This window comes from Rousettus aegyptiacus, unplaced genomic scaffold (genome assembly GCF_014176215.1).
Source record: "Rousettus aegyptiacus isolate mRouAeg1 unplaced genomic scaffold, mRouAeg1.p scaffold_m13_p_13, whole genome shotgun sequence".
NCBI classification, from domain to species: domain Eukaryota; kingdom Metazoa; phylum Chordata; class Mammalia; order Chiroptera; family Pteropodidae; genus Rousettus; species Rousettus aegyptiacus.
In genome coordinates, this window is record NW_023416288.1 from 71,340,946 (window position 1) to 71,360,608 (window position 19,663).

The 19,663-nt window shown below is 36.7% G+C and overlaps 1 protein-coding gene across 9 annotated transcripts in view; it reads right to left on the reverse strand.

The window, feature by feature from the left end:
* The window catches only part of ST7 (suppression of tumorigenicity 7), a 243,900-nt gene that overhangs the window by 35,806 nt on the left and 188,431 nt on the right, over positions 1-19,663 (reverse strand). For 8 of the 9 annotated variants that reach the window (XM_036231002.1, XM_036231003.1, XM_036231005.1 and 5 more), the window contains 2 exons: positions 18,001-18,115; positions 1,215-1,287 (listed from right to left, as the gene is read on the reverse strand). In XM_036231002.1, coding sequence (XP_036086895.1) covers positions 1,215-1,287; positions 18,001-18,115 — 188 coding nt within the window. Of the gene's footprint in view, positions 1-253; positions 390-1,214; positions 1,288-18,000; positions 18,116-19,663 lie in introns of all 9 variants that reach the window. The other variant, XR_004954069.1, reaches the window with a different exon arrangement.

A 19,663-nucleotide genomic window follows, 5' to 3' on the forward strand; every position in this document is an offset into this window, starting at 1 on the left:
GGCGGACAGTGTAGGAAAAGAGACAACTACGTTACAGAAGAGCGCACTTGGTTAAAAATAGAACTGGGGAGAATTTTAAAGGAGGCTCCCAACCCAATGTCAGTGCTGCCGTAGAGAGTTAAGTCGTTGCAGCTTCAGCAGCAGGAGAGCCTGCTTGGGCCGTTCAGGTAGGGAAGTGTGCATGCCCAAACTGTGGGCGAGACACCTGCCCAAGTGAATGAAAAAAAACCAGACCATGCAATCTCTTTCTCACCTCACACCCAGGGCTAACTCCAGAGCTGTGCTTGGCAGGCAGACACCACAGGGGAAGCTGTGACAACCCTGGCCCTGCCCTCCCAAGCTGGAGTCGCTGTGTAGGGAGAAAAGATGTTGCAGTAGGTACTGGCGATCTACAGGATAAAAAAGAACGAAAGAAAATTACTTCGGTCTTGAAGTGCACACACACTTAACAGCAAACCTGTCTGACATAGCAGAGGCTGTTTTCTTTTCCTGTTATCTGCTTTTCAATGCTACAGAGGAATTGTATTGGGGAAGTGTAACCATTTCTGAACTCAAGTTAAGCCATCTATTCTCTTTCATCTGCCAGTCATATTGGATGTTTATGGACATACTCTATGTCATAGCCACCTGCCTGAGTAAAGTAGGCAAATGTCCCACTGAGAAGGCGACTCAAAGTAAACGGACCCTGGGTGGGAGTTAGTTTAGAAGTGATGAGGCAAGAATGGGAGATGACCATCTCTTCTGTCACATTACATGTTTGTTATGACCGCTACCCAGTCTTGGACTGCTGAAGGAAAAGGAATATGCAAAAAAAAAAAAAAAAAAAAAAAAAAAAAAAAAAAAAAGAATAAAAGGAAGGCATTTTGTGACATCCCAAGCAGGCCTTTCAGAATCTATTATCTGGCCAAAAAAAAAAAAAAGAAGAAGAAGAAGAAGAAGAAGAAGAGGAAGAAGAAGAAGAAGAAGAAGTCAACTCAGAGGCATGGAATCTCATATAAATCCTTCTTTAGGGACCCACAGACACTTAACAATACCTGAGGAGATACATTCCCTCATTCTAATAGTGAAAGAAAAGGTCAGCAGATTTTGGAAAATGCATGCTCATAAGCAGGGGTCTCAGAGACTATGAGGAACTTCCAAAGAAACCCTCAGAGGCCACACATCTTCTTAAGTGGGGTCTGGCATTTAGTACTGCACAGTTATCATTCACTTACTTGTCGGAGACAGCTCTTGCTTTGAGCAAGGCAGCTGTGTAGCATATAGTTGCCGACTTTGGTAAGCTTATATCTGTTAGAGAAAAAGAAAGTAGGAATTCTTTTAAGTTTGCAGAAACAAGGAGCAATGATTTTTAATACACTAGCATTTAATCATGTAAGTCTAATAAAGTATTAATTAAGAATATTTTAATGCATACTCAGCTGTTCCTTATGTATCAGAGTGGTATGTGAAACTAAAATCAATTCATATTTTTGTGAATAATTCATGTTTAAAATCAGCCAGACTGATTCTTCAGCAATCACCTTCTATTTTAAAATATGAATTTTCATATTGAGTTTATTTAAACAGAAAAGAGCTACAAATATACAAATTTAAATACTACATGAATACCCTTGATGTCATGAAAGTCAAATAAGATCATTAGACCTCTTTGTAACTTATAAAATTTCCCAACAGGCATATGAAATACTAATGTGAAGAAAAAATGTTACCCAGATTGAAAAAAAAATCTTAAATCAGATTTCCTTTGAATTAAATTTCGAAAAGTCATATTCATTTTTTGTTATAAATATAACATATTTTATAAAAATATATGAGGAATCTTTATATATGTATTTATAAAAAATCTTTATATATATAAAATCATTAGAAAAACTATACTCTCCCCCCCCCCCCTTCAAACTCACAGTAAATCCCCTTTAACATGGAGCCTAAATTGTTTTCCAAAACAATGGTTCCTCTCAGTTTGTATAGAAAATTTCAGATGGAGAGGTGGGAGTCAGTAACAGGTTCAGACACTGAGTTTACACAGAAGTGGCAAACTCAAAAAGGTTAGAACTTTGGGGAGGAGGATTGTTTTTATATTATGATTCTATTTCTTATCAGAATAGTATTTCTTTAATACTCAACCAAATTTATACTACGATATAGAAACACCTTCTTATTTCAGACCAGGTAAAATATGCCGCAAAATTTACTCTAGGTTAGAAGAACTCTTAATGCCTGGAATGCACTATAAGTTTCTTTACAAAGCTGTTTTCAACTTAGAAAAGAATTATATTATAGTAGGAATGAAAAGGAAAGTTCCATAACTATCCAATAGACAGCAGCAGAAGAAAATGGTTTCATAAAAGAAAACCAATCGCTCATCCAATAATAAGTATTTATCATCAATTCTAGCATGAGGAATTTCTCTTTGGAGGAAATTTCAATGACATTGATAAAATATAAATAATCACAGAAAATACCAGCACAAAATTGAAAAGGAAAGAGGTCTCTATAATCCTGACACCATATATTATATTCAAAAAAATTCTACCACCATATGCAATAGTATAAAATGATGTGTTTATCACTAAGAAGAAAAAAAATGTCAGATACTCATGGATTTATCTTGTTGCTTTTCCAACATCTAAACATTTAACTACTTCCTAGCGTGGGAAATCAATCCAGGAATCAAATATCTTGTTTGCTAGTGTCCATTCACTGGTTGTTATTGAAAGATAATTAAAAAAAAAAAACAAAAAACAAAACTGCAGATGATACACATTCTACTTAAAAGTTCAGACCTTTGGTTTAAAAATGATCCAAGACTTGTTTCCACCCTTCCTGGTGGGATCTGTGTTCCTTCTGTGGTAATCTAGCACCTCCCTATGAAGTGGGGACCAATGAAAACTTCTGGGAAGGAGTTAAGGTTAAAAACAATGGTCATAATTATTTGAAGGTGGCAGCACAAGACAGAGCCTCACCTGATAAATTAGAGAACACCTATTAAGGATTTAACTTTTCAATGAGGAAAATCAGATTGTTTTAATGGTTACCTAACCAAAGGGACACATTCATCCAGTTGGAAAGGGAGAAGAAGGTAAATTGAGGTGTTCCAGCAGAATACTAGAGATGCCTATCAGATGTTCTTTGACCCAGAAGCAGACCCCCTCACACCCATAGACAGGACATTCATAACAAGAAAAATGCAACAGAATTCTTCAACATTATGGCTTTATAGTACATTTTCCCCATTTAAAAAAAAATTACCCCTACTCCTTCATTGTGTATAAAAATGGTGGTATATATGCACAGTCATAATACTTAAAAAATAAATAACTAAAAATATATTTTAATCAGTATCAAAGAGAGAAGGGGGAAATGTAAATGCCCCATTCTCCTCTATTGGCATGTTTATTCCATTTGACAGCTTTTTACTCTATCTAGTAAACTATTGTGTTCTGTTTAACAAAAATGAAAAATAGCAAAAAGTCTTGTCTAACTTGTTTATTGAGATACAGTTGACCCTTGAACAATGTGGGGGGTGGGGTGCTGGACCTTGTGTAGTCAAAAATCTGCATATAACTTTTGATCCCCAAGAACTTAACTACTAATAACCAGAAGCCTTACCAGTAACATAAATAGTCAATTAACACATATTTTGTATGTTACGTGTATTATATACCACATTCTTATGATAAAGTAAGCTAGAGAAAAAAAAAGTTATTTAAAAAGTTATAAGGAAAAAACATTTATAATACTGTATGTATATACTGGAAAATCCACATATAAGTGGACCAGCACAGTTCGAAACTGTGTTGTTCAAGGGTCAATGGTATTTTCAATATTTTTCTTCAAAAATATTGAAATATTCTGTCAAAGCAATATGTCTATTTGATAATGGCAATTTGTCTCTAAGAAGGAATGAACTACTCTAAAGAAACTGATCCTAAATGTCCCTTCAGATAAAGCATTATGTTGTTCAAATAAAGTTTTATTTATAATGTAATTTTTAAAATGATGCTTATGTTTGGTAATATAAATCAAAAGCTTTAATGTTTTACCTACCCAGCAATTCCACTTCTGAGACTTTATCTTAACTGTGCATGAAGATCTAGCCTTAAGGATATTATTGATAATGACATTGTTTCTAATGGTAGAAAACCGGAAGCAGACTACATGTCCAATCATAGGAGATTTGTTAATGTGTTGTATCTCCACAGGGTGCAAATGACCTGGGGAGATGTTGTATTTTTGTGCACACATCAATGAGTAAAACAAGTATACATTAAAAATGATGGTTTCATTAATTTTTATTAAGCGTTTATATGCACAGAGATAAAAAGACTGTAATTATATGTACCAGATATCAAGTGTTTCTTGGTGGTATTATAGGCAATTTTTTCTACTGTTTATCGGTATTTCCAAAGCTTCCTGTGAAGTACATGTAGTAAGTGAACTTTTAAAAGTTAACAATGATGCTAAATGGAAGAATTCAGTTCTAGAAATTGTCTGAAGCAAGTTCATGGGAAAATATATTGGTGGAGCCAGACACTGACAGCATAGACAAAGGTACAGCTTACATGAAGTGTGTCAGCCTGAAGATCTATCAGATGTATTTACATACCTTTTTGAAAGTTAGTGTGTCCCTTCTGCAGTGTGAACATATTTTCATCTAATAATGCTTAATATCTAACTCAGAGGCAGGAACTGCATGTTTAGGCTCACTTTTAAGAAAAATCATTGACACTATCTTTGGGACAATGCTAATTGTGATGAGCTGCTTGCCCCATGAGCACTACATCTTTCATTTCTTTAAAAAAAAAAAAAAGTATGAGACTTGGTTGTTGCCTATTATAATTGTGAAACTTATTATTTTGAAATAATTATAGGTTCACAGGAAGTTGTGAAAATGATACACAGAGTTCTGTGAATGCTTCCTTCAGCTTCCCCTAATGGTGACATCTTATGTAATTGTAGTATAATATAAAAAACCTAGACATGGATCTTGGTACAATACGATTAAGTCAGTAATAGACTGTGTTCAGTTTAACGTGGTTGTGTGTGTAGTTCTATATAATTTTATCACATGGCTAGATTCATGCAACCGCCACTACCATCAAAATCCACAACTGTTCCAAAGGAATTCTCTCGTGCTTTTCTATTTATACCCTCCACACCCGTACCTGTTTCCTGGTGAACACTTGTTCTCTATCCCTACAGTTTTGTTTACATATTATAATTTTATGCTATTACCACTAGGAAAATATATAAAATGATAAGGGGAATAGAGCGGCTAACAATGGTGATAAAAATGGTAGCATCAAAAGTTTTGAGCAGGAAATAACAAATCAGCTCCTTTCCAGTATTGCTTGTAATTTATTCAGAAATTTTATTCAGAGGAAGAGACTCTCAAAATCATTCTAAGTCCAATTTTGTATGAACGGACTCTATGGAGTGCCTTTGTCTTTTGTGTCATGTAGCTACCATTATTACCCGAAAGTCCTCTTAAGAATCAGAATCCAAGGAGGAAAGAAAGGAAAGAATGAGCCATCATATAATTCCATTACTCACTGCAGAAATAAAGAATGCTAAATAAAAGGTTCTCACTTAGGCAAAGATGAACTGCTGGCATGAGTTTAATTTTCCTCCCACTTCTTTGCCATCTTGTGTTCACACAGGTCCTTTTATAAAAAGGGAAGACCTTTCTCCAAGTGTCAGAGACTCGCAAAATCTAATTGTCATAAAAGTCCTTCATTAAAATCTACAATTTTGAACTTCATACAATTAGAATCATAGACTATGTACTCTTTTGTGTCTGGCTTCTTTCACTCAGCATGATGTTTCTGAGTTCCTTCCATGTTATAGTGTGTAACAATACTTCATTTTTTTTTATTGCCGAGTAGTATTTCATTGTGTGGATATACCACGATATGTTTATTTTCTTGCTACTGGCTTTGGACTATTTTACAGTTTTGGGCTATAATAAATAAAGCTGTTGTGACCATTCTTGTGTAAGTTTTTTCTAAAAAGAAAAAATAATTCTCTTGGATATGTAACTAAAAATGGAATTGTTGAGTCAGAAGGTAAAATGCATGTTTAAACTGGTAAATGGTGCTCTGATGTAGTTACATGAAGTTTGCAAAACTAATATATAGTGACAGAGGTTAGAAAAATGGTTACTTCTGGGTTTGAGGGCAGTTATTGGCCAGAAGGAGGTAATGAGGCAATGTTCTGAAATGATGGAAAGTTCTATGATCCTGGGTGGTGACCACATGGGGTATACATAAGTGAAAAGTCATCCAGCTCTATTTAAGATTTGTGCATGTTATTACATGTAACTCATATCTCAATAAAAAAAAGATTAAAAAACAAACAAATCTACAATCCTGTGCCACCTGAAGCTGTCTTCTCTCACATTTCAACATAACCTCCATAACATTTACTTGCCTTTCATCATTCTAGCTCCCTCCATTATTGCTATAAATCATAACCTAAAAATTATTTACTAGTTTTGTCTTTCATAACAAAACAGAATTTGGTTATTTCTCAAGTCAATTTTTCAAATATTAAGATGGTTAAAATATTTCCTCTAAACTTCATCTTTCCCAGAATAAATACTTCTGGTTCCTAAACTGACATGTTCTTCAGAACTTCTCACTTATTTGCATTATGAAGCCATAGGTAATTTCCAAATATGAGAATTGTAAGTGTAAATAATCCTCTAAATCCCTGAAACCTGACCAGTACAGAGCTCAAGGGAAATGTGCAACCTGAGGAGCTGTGGCCGCTGTGCCTCTCTGAATACCAGCTAGGATGGCCCTGAGGGTGAGCAGCTGGAACTCCAAGTTTGTTCCAATGACTGTGTGGTCAACAAAACCTCCCAGATTCTGTCCAAACCGATTTCAGACAAAGCCAGGTCTTTTTTATTTAAGCCATGAAAATTTTTTGAATATATAAGCAGCATTTCCCATTTGACTCCATTAAATTTTAAATCTTAAAATAAAATCCAAACCATTAAATCTTAACCATATTATTCCAGTCAGTCATCATTCTAACTCAAGCTACCACCCACAGCTTTGCTCCATACACTTCATAAATATATGACTTTCCTCCTCGTATGATCATTATCATCATCAAAATTACAGCTAACATTTATCAAGGGCTTATTAAGTGCAAGGCACTGGTGTTGATGCTTACATTATCCTATTTAATCCTTAAATATTTAGAACAAATATGAGCTGTGCCCAGAGCATATGATTTTAAATTGTGCTATGTTGTCTGTAAGGCCTGATTTTTTAAAATACTGACGATGGCAATACCAAGGAGAGAATCTGGGGATGATATTTTAGAGATCACCCTAAATCTGGAATGGTTTGCAATGGTCTGCAATGATATAAGTCCAGGAATTTATTAATGATTATAATAGGCATTATAACATTTATACAATTAAATATCATTAATTAATGGTATAATAGGTGTCATGACCAAAAAACATTAACAACATCATCAAATGTTTTATTTAAATAAAGATATAAATGAAATTGACCCTTGAATACTGGGGTGGGGGGGAGATTGAGATGCTGACCCCCATGCAGTAGAAAATCCAGGTATAACTTTGACTCCCCAAAAACTTAAGTAAAGTTATCCCTTGGTATCCATGAAGAATTGGTTCCAGGACCTCTGCAGATGCCCAAACCCACAGATGATCAAGTTCCTTACATAAAATGGCATAGAACAATACATACGGCTGGTCCTCTACATCTGAGGGATCGGAAATACTGTTTTTGATCTGTGGCTGGTTGAATCTGCAGCTGTGAAACCAGGGGATTCAGAGGGCTAACTGCATATTTACTGAAAAAAAATCTGTGTGTATTTATTGTTAAAAATCTGTGTATATTTATTGAAAAAAATCTGCATATAAGTGGACTTATGCAGTTCAAACCCATGTTGTTCAAGAGTCAACTGTACTTCTATGGCATTCCTCTAATTCAGAAATACGAAGAAAAATTGCTATTTAAATAAAAAAAAACATTTAAATACTATTGTAGAGACAATAAATATTTTCACATTCACTAACTCATCTGTTTTTATTTAGAATAATTTCCTTAGTACATTCATATTGGATCTTCAATCACCTCTTTCTAAAGTGTTTATAACCACATAATCATCACTTCTGGAATTTTACTAGGATTGACTTATTTGCTTCAATTCATTTTAAAAAGAATTAAAAGCATTGAGGGGAAATAGAAAATAGAAATAAACAGTTGCACATTTTTATCAACTTGTTAACATATTACTTTCCTTTCCAAACAGTAGTACTACAAGACAGATCAAAGAATTGGACAACAGCACACAACCGTGAAGGTCATCTCTCAAAACTCTTTTTTTCTACAGATGAAGAAATACAGGCCAAGGGAAGCTAAACTATATAATTAAGAGCTGCTTAACTAATTAGTGACAGAACTGGTCTTTCGGTATCATGCCCTTGTCGCCATTCCATACTGCCAGTGTGGTTGGTACTTGCTGTTATTTTCCTTATCATCACTCTCTTATACTTTCCTCATCAATTTGCTTGGCAAATAGCTTCACAAAGAGAGTCTTGAGTCTTGAGAATGTTTCTTCCTCTGGACTTAAGCCACCCTGAACACCTACTTACAGGTTTCTACCTCACTTGTATATACTTACTTAGCTATATGTCATTCTGATATTTTCATATACTTAAATCATTCGTTTCCTTTACATCTTTTTCCATTAGGAACAACTATACTTTCATCTTTTAGAATCTCCCATCCTTCTTGAACCAATTTCCACCTAAAAAAAAATCTCTATCTCCTATGTCAAATGGTGTCATCACAAAGTCAGTTATTTATTGAATCTCCATTTATGGGTTTATATCTATCTTTCTTCTGAATTAAAAAAAAAAAAAGTATGGCTTTGGCTTTTCCTTGCTATTTGTTTTTAGATTCAGGGACTATGTCTATAACTAATGTTCCCTTCTTTTACTATTACAAGTAAGATAACATGGTTTCCTTCCCTTAAAATTCTTCATTTGTGGTAAGAATTAAATCCGGAGTATTAATTACTCCCAGGCTTTGTCCATTTTAGTAGTGATTGAAGTGTCACTAAGGCAGGGATTCATCAGATGCTCTGCTTTTAGCAAATGAGACTTGTTGCAAATTTGCACACATAGCCATTCACATCACATACTCCACACTGTCTCCAAATTCACAACCTTGGAAGACTAGGTGGACACGCCACATGTTCCCCACATTCGATTCTTATATTCCTTGTGTCATTGTAATGACTCAGCAGAAGTAGATAGGTTTCCGTGGGTTACATGAGTCCTGGCAGGCTCTTAATCGTGTCTTCACTACACAGAGTATCTAAGGGTTATGCTGGGTCTACAGAAGCCTCAACCTCCTATACTTAAGATATCACCAAAGACCAAATGAAATTAAGTGGTTATGGTTTAAAATAGGAAATTCTAATCATCCAGGAAATAAAGTTTCTGCACTGGGATTTCCATTTATTGTTTAAAGAAGAAAAACAGAATGGTAATAACTCTACAAAACCTAGCAAATGTCTCCCTAAAGGAAAGACTTCTGCTTCTTCACAGTGTCTGAAATCGCTTTACCAGCTCCTTCATATCTTAGTGCTTTCACACAGCATTTTCATTTCTCAACAATATCAAGTCAGAAAAGGGCAGAACATGAATCCATTGTGCCACTCTCTTTACTTTGTGGTCAGATTGAAGCCTTTTTCCTCTGCTTAAATGGCCACCAGGTCACTCCATGGGCTTTAGAATAAAACCCAAGCTAGACACAAAGTTCTTCAAGGTCTCATCCCTACCTAACTCACCCAATGCATCTTTGGCCCTTTGCTGCTCCCCGACTCCAACCCTCTACTCTGTGGGATATGTGGAGTTTTTCAGAGAAGGTACATTAATCTTTCCCTAAATCTTTTAATATGCTCTCTTTGCCTCTAGCACCCTCACTATCTGGCTCAGCTCAGCTTCCACCTCTACCAGGAAGACTTCCCTTACTTCCCCTGGGTGAACTGTCCCTTCCAACTTGGGTTAAACTATCACAATCTTTACACTTTATTGCATTTGACTGTTCTGTTATTTCCTTCTCCTACTTACATTCTATGTTTTAGGAGTAAAACCTGTGTTTCTTCATTACTTTGTACTCACAACACAAAACAGCGTCTGAAACATGGTTGGTGATCTGTGTTTGCTAAATGAAATCTTAAATTAATATACTGACATCTCAAATTACCTGATATTAGCTGCCTTCGTTATGTAAACATCTATATCTAATTTAGCTTCTAGGAGCCAAAAGTGATCAGTGTTGATGGGTGTTTTGAGAGAGAGTCAGTAACTTGCTTTTTCTCAACATGTGTACTGCATTTATTTTTGCTTATAGCATTCTAGCAGAATGCATGAAATTGTACTACATGTCTATTTGAAACAGCAGTGGAATGAAAAAGTGGGGCAAAAAGAAAGCAAGAGTGAAAGCTAAAACAAGGTTGAAGAAAAGTAGAGAAATTTGAGGCCAGAAACAAGAAAGGCAAACCACACCTTTTCTGGCACCCAAAGACTCTTTATGGGAATGATGCTGCTGAAAGAAAAGGTCATCTCAGGAAGAATGACTCTTAACTTTCAAAAGTCAAAAATGGCTCATAATAGCAAACTTGAAATTTAATATAATAATCTTGGAAGAAATTTATGTAATTACAAGTGAAACCATTGATTTGATGTGTCTCTGAAAACCCACGAAGCAAAACATTTTTTCTGTGATTATCTTTTTGACCTAATTTCCTTTCGCTCACCTACAATAATAATCATCAAGATGTAATTTAAAAAGGATCATTACTCTTCCCATGCATGAAATAGGTCAACTGAGGGTTTATTTCATATCTATAATTCGAAAACAGTGTTTTAAGGATGGCAGCCAGCAGATAAATAAATCCAAAGTTACCTCACAACTGGGGACGCTATGTCCACTGCGTCTTCATCTAACCAGTCACTCATTCACCGCAAGTGTCCTGAACCCTACCCTAGTCCATGAGTGTTCTAGAAAAGAACATGGGGTTTGCTCTCAAAGGGTTTCTTTCTCTGCACCCCCACAGCACACTTCCAGTAGATTCCCTGAGCACTGATTCATCCCACCTTGACTTACTGTGTTGTTTGTTTTTTTTTTTAAATAAACATCTCTCTTCACTAAACTGAAAGTTTCTTGGTGACACAGAAGAGATCATATTCATCTCTGAATCCAGAAGCACCTAAAAGGTAATATCTTCAACATAAGGGTTTGATAGATTCTTGCTGAATTAATTTGAAAAAATTAACCTAATTACTCTCTGTCATCATTTAAGATTATGGAGTATCAAGTATCTTAATCAGGCAAAGTGATATACTTGAAGTTTGTATTAACCCAACACAAGTGGCCTTGACAGATGCTTTTGGAGCCACAAACTGACTAACCAAACAACAACAACAAAATGACAAACAAACAAAAATGCAGCCCTAACCTGTTTGTGGACTATGATGTATTATCACTGTCCCATTATGTGATACTGTCCTCCAACTGCTTGTCTTCAATAAAACTTCTCAGCTTACTCTATGACACAAATAAAACAACAGAAATATAGATTTTTCTTTTCTTTGGTTCCAGAAAGTGTGAGGTCTTTTTATCCTACCTTCAAAAAGCCAATCCAAAGTCCCCTTTTAATCAAAGGGGAAAACGTCACTGAAGAAATAAAAAGGATTGACATACGAAAACCTCAAAAAGACTTACCACCTGGGACTTCGAGGATTCAATCAGGAAATATTACATGACCTTAGTAATTTGGAGGAGGAGGAGGGGCAGGCAACACGAATTGGACTACAAGCTGAAGATTTCACTTATGCTACAAAGTCAAATACCAGATGTTATCTACAACTTGTGGATTGGATTACCCCCAGGGTCTATGTCAGAGGGCCCTTTTGTGGCTGGTGCCCTAGAGCTAAACACAGCTGCTTGAGTCATAGTAATGGCTGGCTGCGGAGAGATGTTACCTTGGTAAATTACGATAACTAGGCAATAAGGATTACTAAAGACAACATAAATTTAGAGGGTTTGTCCATGTGCCAACCATGCAGATTACAGACATATTCATAAAACATCTTTCATCATCAGAGATAGACGTTTCTCATGCATACAGTCTTTACTGAAATAACATCTACTATCGCAACTCCTGCTCATGGCGAGTACAGCATGACAGCCAATCATTGTGAAACCTCAGAGGCTTACTCTTCTTCTTAGATCCACCCCTTAGTTTCCAAGCTGGCAGGGCACCCGGTGCGAAGCTATAGAGGGTTGCCATTTCTCAGTCACCTGAAGCTTTTCTTTTAATAAGAATTCTCTTCAACATCTGCCTGATATCTTTGCTCTTTTCTATAAAAGCCAGCCCTGGGCTGGGAGCTGCACTAGGCTGAAAGTCTGTCACTAGGGACTGACTGCAGTTCAAACCTCTCTGGAGGACGGCCTAATTTTGTAGTGGATACATCTCGGAAGCTGCTTGGGCCTGTGGCGTCTGTTATACGTCTGTATACTTGACTAAACAGCACTGTTTTGTGGGTCTGGACAGCCTGATGCTGAAAGCCTGAATACAGATTTTACTCATTGGTCCTCTCAGCATCTCAGGTCTCTCTTATTCTTCCCTATTCCTCAAACATAAATGCAAAACAGCCTACCCAGAACTCAGGGTATCCAGTGACCATTCTAAAGGGACAATGATGATAGTTGAGTAACTTGTAACTTGTGGTTGTTATAAGGCCTTGGGCAATGAACAAAGATTACAAAATTTTTACTTATGAAGGCAAAACAATATCAGCAAAAAGCTTGTTTTCTGAATAGTCTCAACATAGAGTGATTCTCTAATGCTGTCTTTAGAACTTTTAAAATGTTTTCCATCTACTGAGATGAGAGTATTTTCCCCAATATTAGAAACAGGGCCTGTTCTTAAAAGTATACCTTCTGCACACTACCAGATGGCAGATAATAATGCTAAATTAGAATGGGCTTGATAATATCAGTAACAATGGTCTTGATATAGTTGTGTTTATATAATATTTGTGACTATAAAAAAAGACCAGCTGTTCCTCACAGGGAAGTTTCTGCCCCCGAATTTAGGGCAATCACTAAATGACCTAATGCAGTAAATAGCCAAATGAGCTTGGGTTTGTATTTCCACTGATGCAAATTGTCTCAAGGATGACACAATTTGTCTTTTGATCAGGAGTAAAAATCCCTGACATTTCTGTTAGTTTTCCAAAAGTTTAAGAATTGTTTGTAGATAAAACTAGAAATTTCTGTTCTTATCAAATAACTATACATATGGCCTATTAGATCCATAATTAATTTTAATAATAGGCATAACATTGCCTTTTGGGGGGCACAAGACTGGGCTCTTATTCCATTTTAACTGACTTTTATATATGATTTTCCATCTAAACAAAATTGATTGAGAACAGGTAAAGTTCAGGAGTGGTAATCTTGGCTCTTTACAATGGCTAAGAGTTACTGAACTCTTCCCCTGTGCCCCACCCACACTGTTCTAAACACTTAACATGGATTAACTGCTTTAATCCTCACAACAAATTCCCAGCTGTGTGACCTTGGGCATGTTACTTAGCCTTTTAAGCCTCCATTCCATTTCCAGAGGAAGAAAGGAGGTTTAGAAGGTTAAGTGATTTGCGGAATTCACTCAGCTAGAGCTGAGGCCTGATCTCAGCAGGCTGCCACCAGGGCTAGTGGTCTTCACCACTGCCCCATGACTGCCTTTGGTATCCCCAGAGATCATGAACTAGGGACAGAAATAGGTGCTCCGAATGGTACCTTGTCAGCACTCATATTCACATTCTTACTTGTTCTATGAGATTCTTCTAAAATTGAAATGCGCAAATGATCTTAAATAAGAAAGCCATGAATTCTTCTCTACATTACCACTCTAATCTCTGAGATTTAAGTTTTCAACCTAGGTGGTCTATAAACTTCTTTGAAAGGCAATCCAAAGCTTATAACAACTTTCAAAATGGCTTCTAAAAGAAGGTTCTGAAAACTTAATGATCTTGAAAACATTTCTGTCTTTATAGCAAATGTATGATTGAAAAAAAGATGATAAATTTCAAATTAAATGAACACCATACATCAAATCCCCTTTGTGACTAAAGAAATTAGGCACAAGTTGATTGAAGACGGAAAGCCGTATTTCGAAGATAGTTTCAGAAAAACAACACATACAGGTATACCCCAGTCTAAAGGAATGATTAAAAAGGAATCTTCAAAGACAATTTGGTATCACTGAAATTCTGCACCACGATCCAGCCTGCCTAACTCATGTCTTTTTGAGAGTGAGAAAGGCAGAGCAAGTCACTTCAGTAAAGCTTATGCTTATGAAAAACACATGGGCTTTCAGAGCCAATAACCTGGACTTGAATCCCAATTCCACAGTTTTCAAGGAATGTAGTTTGAAAGTTATGTACTCACAAGCCTCAGTTTCTGCATCTGCTAAAATGGAATAACTACCTCCTTGTGAGGTTATTGCGAAGGTTATAGGTAATATGTATAACATGCTTGGCACATGATAGTTTCTCAACAAATTGTAGCTAAAAATTACAGGAATGATACTAAAAAAAAAAAAAATACTGCCAACAGCAGAGACAGTGGAGGTGTGATGGTTAAGACCATGGGCCTGGAGTCAGAACAACTCAGTTTTTACCTTGCTTTCCTTCCAATAAAAATTCACATCTTATTGAAAAAATTTTTTCTTAGTTTTTCTCTTTTCTCTCATAACATATCATCTTCATGGCTTTACTCTGACACCTGAGGCTCTTCATTTGAGCAATTTAACTTCTCTCTGCACCAGTTACCTCAGCTGTAAAGTGGGGCTAATTGTAGTATCTGCCTCGTATGCTGTGGTGAGAATGAGTTCATCCATGTGGAGCTCAGAATCATGTCTGATCCCAACACATTATAAGAATTGAATAAATACTATCTGTTGCTTCTGCTGTTATTTTAGTCATTGTGTGAATGACTCTAAAACCAGGACCAACCACCTGGATAAAAACTACCCACCCATAACGTTGGTTAACAAATCGACAATGAAAGAGCATGAAAACTCCTGAGGATGGCAAAACAGCATTTTAGACTAATGGCTGCAATAATATAACATGAGAAGTTATCTCAGGGGCAAAATCAAAATCAAAATTAGGTTGCAGATTACAAAGATGCGTGACTAGTTAACTGGTGATCCTACTAGGGATTCAGGGCTTCCAAAGAGCTTCAGAAAAGGAGTAAAAGGAGTCTGTGAATGTCATTTTTAAAACTTTAAGCCAAAAACAAAAACAAAAACAAAAACAAAAAACAAACCATACAGAAAACCAAAAAATGGGGAAGAATGAGACAAAGGGAATACATGTTGCCTCCCTCCCTCCCTCAGAGCATGTTATTTCCCCACCCCCAAAGCCATGTCTTACTATATTTCTAAATCCTTTTTGCAAAAGGTCAATAAAGCAGCACTAATCCCACTGTGTCACTTCCCAACACACTACTAAAAAAATTCAGCCACCTAGTAAATGTAATAAAGCAGGACTGTTGCACCCATAAACCATCCAAGAAACTGATACCCAACCAGAGCATTCTAATTTGCAAAGATAACATATAATCCTGCTGCTCCAGGTGTGGCTCTATGGAGAGGGTTGGAGAAACTGGAATACGGAGAGCTGTCTCTAGCATCTCATAGATGAGGGTGATGACATCTGAACTAGGGTGACGAACAGGGCTCCTCTAATTGTTGTCTGTACTCAGAGCCCTCTAAAGAACCCACTTCCTTGCACAGGGAGAGAAAATGGGACGATTTGGTAGAGATCCTGTGGGACCCCAGGAAAAGCAGCAGAGATGAACTTGAAAGAGCCCATTTTACGGTATGGGGAAAGGAACAAGAGGCATGTTTTAATAGTCTTGTGTGGTTGCAGCTCGCTTCTCAAGAACAGTAACTTCCGCAGCCACTTCATTATATTTCTACTGTATATGACACAGGCCTGAGCCAAATCTACACCAAAACATCCTCCAGAATTCAGTCAGGGTTAGGTCATCTGCAGTCGTTGACAACTGCTGAACTTAAAACCCCTAACGAGGCATCTCAGCAACAGTATATGTCCTTCCACTAGTGACACTCTTTTTTCCATGAATAATGAGTAAGAACATCATCTCCGTTGCCAGGTACACAACATAAACAAAATTCAACACAAAGACCTTGGTATAGTGAGTTTGTCCATTTGCAACAAAGGAATTCTGCAACGTGTGAGCCAAGTTCTAGTGGAGGGTGGGACGCTGTTGTAACAAATAATGTGAACATATGTTATCAGAATCTAATAAATCAGCTTTTGGTTGTTGTGGAACAGAGGCCGTGCAATGGGATAGATAGAGATGACAGAAAGCTCCAAATGAGTTCATTTTTTTATTTTACAATCTGTCTTATAACACAAAGCTAATAATTTCTGTAATGAACTGAGATCTTCATGAAAGGAGCCTTAAGAGATTTCAGATCCCAAAGGCTCTATTGGTTAAATCCTTTTTTTAAAATCTTGAAGTACCAGGTTGAGTACACGCAGGCCCTGGGGACGCAAACACTGGAACCTTGCTGGCACTGATGGCTACACGGTGGCATCTGGAAAAGTGCATGGTCACAGGAACCCAAATGAATGGGACTTGGTTCCTTTCGTACAAAGGCCCTCAGTGTATGAGCATTTTGCCTATAAGGTAGTCTTACAACTTAGATTCCCAAAGTCAGCCAAACGGTGAGATTCCAGCACGTAGACACAAAACAAAAGAGAGCTATGTGAAGCCCAATCAGTCTTTATTTACTATAAATGCACCACAAATACTTTTCTCTTTTTCTAAAATCAGTTTCATGCTAAGTAGAATACATCTTATTACTTAGGGTGCTCATGTTTGCACAAGCCAAGAGATGCCATCACTGGCTAAGGGCTTTTAGTTTCCATCATCCGTGTGAGCAAGAATTAATAACAAAAAAAAAAGAGTCTCATAATGCCTAAGTTCCTCCAACTTTAGGAGGTAAAATCTTCAAGTTATGTCAAAGATTACTTATGAAGAATTGTGTATCATACATAATTCTTAAAAAGTACACTTTGCTCCATATGTTTAATATTTTGAGGAAAGAGTCAATAAAATAAGGCAGAACAGTATGAAATTCTGCATAGACTTCAGCAACTAGGTCATGGCAGGTAATTATGTGAATAATTTTTGTTCAATTAATCATATAGTGTTTCACAGACAATGGAACTATAAGCAGAAGAGTTTTCAAACATCTAGGATGTGTCAGCTTATTTTTATGGTTTATTAAGAATAGGCAAAATGGAATAAGCTCATGAGTGAGAAACCAGAATGGCAAAGGGACTTCAAAGTACCTCACGTGAAGAAACAGAGGCATTCCGCTAATGAGGAGACCTGGAATGAAGGGGACATGATTTTATCTTCGAATAGTTACTGAGCTGTCACAAGGGGCTATAGCAAGGGCTACTAGCTGTTCAAAATTGCTTCAAAGGATCAACACGAGCAAACAGGTAGTGGTCACGGTCAATGTGGGGTTACAGCAGAAGCTCAGCACTGTCCCCACAGGGTATGTGCTGCCTGCAGAGGTTCTGAGTGCTTCCAGACCATGGAGGTGATAAGGCAGAACAAGCATATCTCTTGTTGACAGGGAAAGTGTGAAGGGAACTTGAGGGGAGGGAAGGAGAGGAATGTGGCGCTGGCCACTCAACAATTCTGGCCCCCACTAATCATTTAATTCTAAGATTCTATAAAATGCCATCATAAAACTGTAGGTGAAAAATCTCTAAGAGAATAGTTATCTAAATGCTGTGTTATTTGAAAAGATCCTTCCAATCTAATCACTGAAATATATCAGAAAGAGGAATATTCAAGTACGTAAAAACACCCACAGACTCACCATCATACTTTGCTAAGACTGCCTGGACGTCAGCGTACGCCTGCAGTTCCAGAAGCGCCTCTAAGAGGTTTTCGTGGATGTTGAACATGCTCAGCAAGGGGAACTCCTTCATTAACTAGGAAAGAAGAAACCAAGGAATGATTAATATATACTTCTCACTTTTAAGAGTATAACTAATTCTGAATTACAATGTTTATGTATTATGAAAGTATAATTTTTAGAAGTATAGTTAATACTGAATTATAAGCATTCACACCAACTATTATTTTGTAAAGCATTCAATGCTCAATTTTCCTGCTATTTTGAAAAAATGGCGATTTGAATTTGTGAGAACTTAAGGTGGGAACCTCCAAAAGAGAGGGGGTTTCATAAAAACTGAGGAAGATAATTAGAGGTAGTGCTCAGTGATGTGAAAATACCAGAGGCCAAATAAAGAGAAGATTGACAACTACCTCTCAGGTGTTAACAGTTAAACTTCATCGAGAGTGGTTTAGATGGAGCCACAGAACAGAAAGCTAAGCAAGCAGGCACTACTCTTTTGAGCAGCCTGCTGACAAAGTTAAGGAGAAAACGCAGAACAATAATGAAGGTGATGTGAATTGAGAAAATATGTAGGTAGTGACGAGGAGTGGTAGTAAAGGAAGTGGATGTTCAGGAGTCCTACCTGGTGACCTCAATAAAACAGGTCAGGATCATTGTCTGGGATGAGGGAATAGGTAGCAGGGAGGGAATTTGAAGATGGGGGTGAAAGCGCAAAATAGCCACAAAGGAGAGAACTGCTGAGGGAAATAATCAAGGATTACTAAGGCTGTCTTGGGGGCCTAACGAATTAGACACCATGAATTTACAGAGGCTACAGTTGGCACGACTGTCAAGTTTTAGCTGACAGCAGCCCAAGTACAGTAGCAAAGACATCAAATGATTAGGTTGAGCCTGGGCAGATTGAATGAGATTCAGTGAAAAGTAAGGTAGCTAGAGAGTTGACAAGAATCATTAAAGAATGAATAAAGGAACGATCTAAAAGTGCTGGACAGTATGGGGTTAAAATATATAATACTGAATTTCATAGGAAAGCGAAGAGAAAGAAGAAAGGACCAAGATTTCAGAGTAAAATCTTGTCTCAGAGAAAGGTAAATCTCATCTTAAGAAGAAGATAACTAGGTTCTTTATAAAGAAAAATTATATACATATAGAATATGTATATTCTATATGTATATTCTATATTACATATAGAATATGCATATATCCTCTATTTAATCTCTTACATGGATAACTGTTTTCTATTATAACACAATAACCTCTAAAAAATAACTTTCTTTGACATCAACATTTTTAAAGCAACTGTGGTGAGAGAAATACTACTCAAAAATAGGCTAATTTGCCATTAAGCAGGAAACCAGTGGATAAAATGCATAGTAGACTACCCACTTTTTCTTACATTGGAAACATTTGCCATATTGTTTTTTTTTTAAGCCGAGAATCATTTAGCATATCTCTAAAAATAATTTTCTGCAGCCCCAAAGAGCATCACATTACCAACAAAAAACACCTATCAAAATGATTATGTGTTCAATAAGACTGTCTCAATCCCCTAGAGGCAGCCTGTAGTATTTTCGGTGCTAGTAAAGGAAGTGAATAAGACCACCCCACACATTGCTGATGT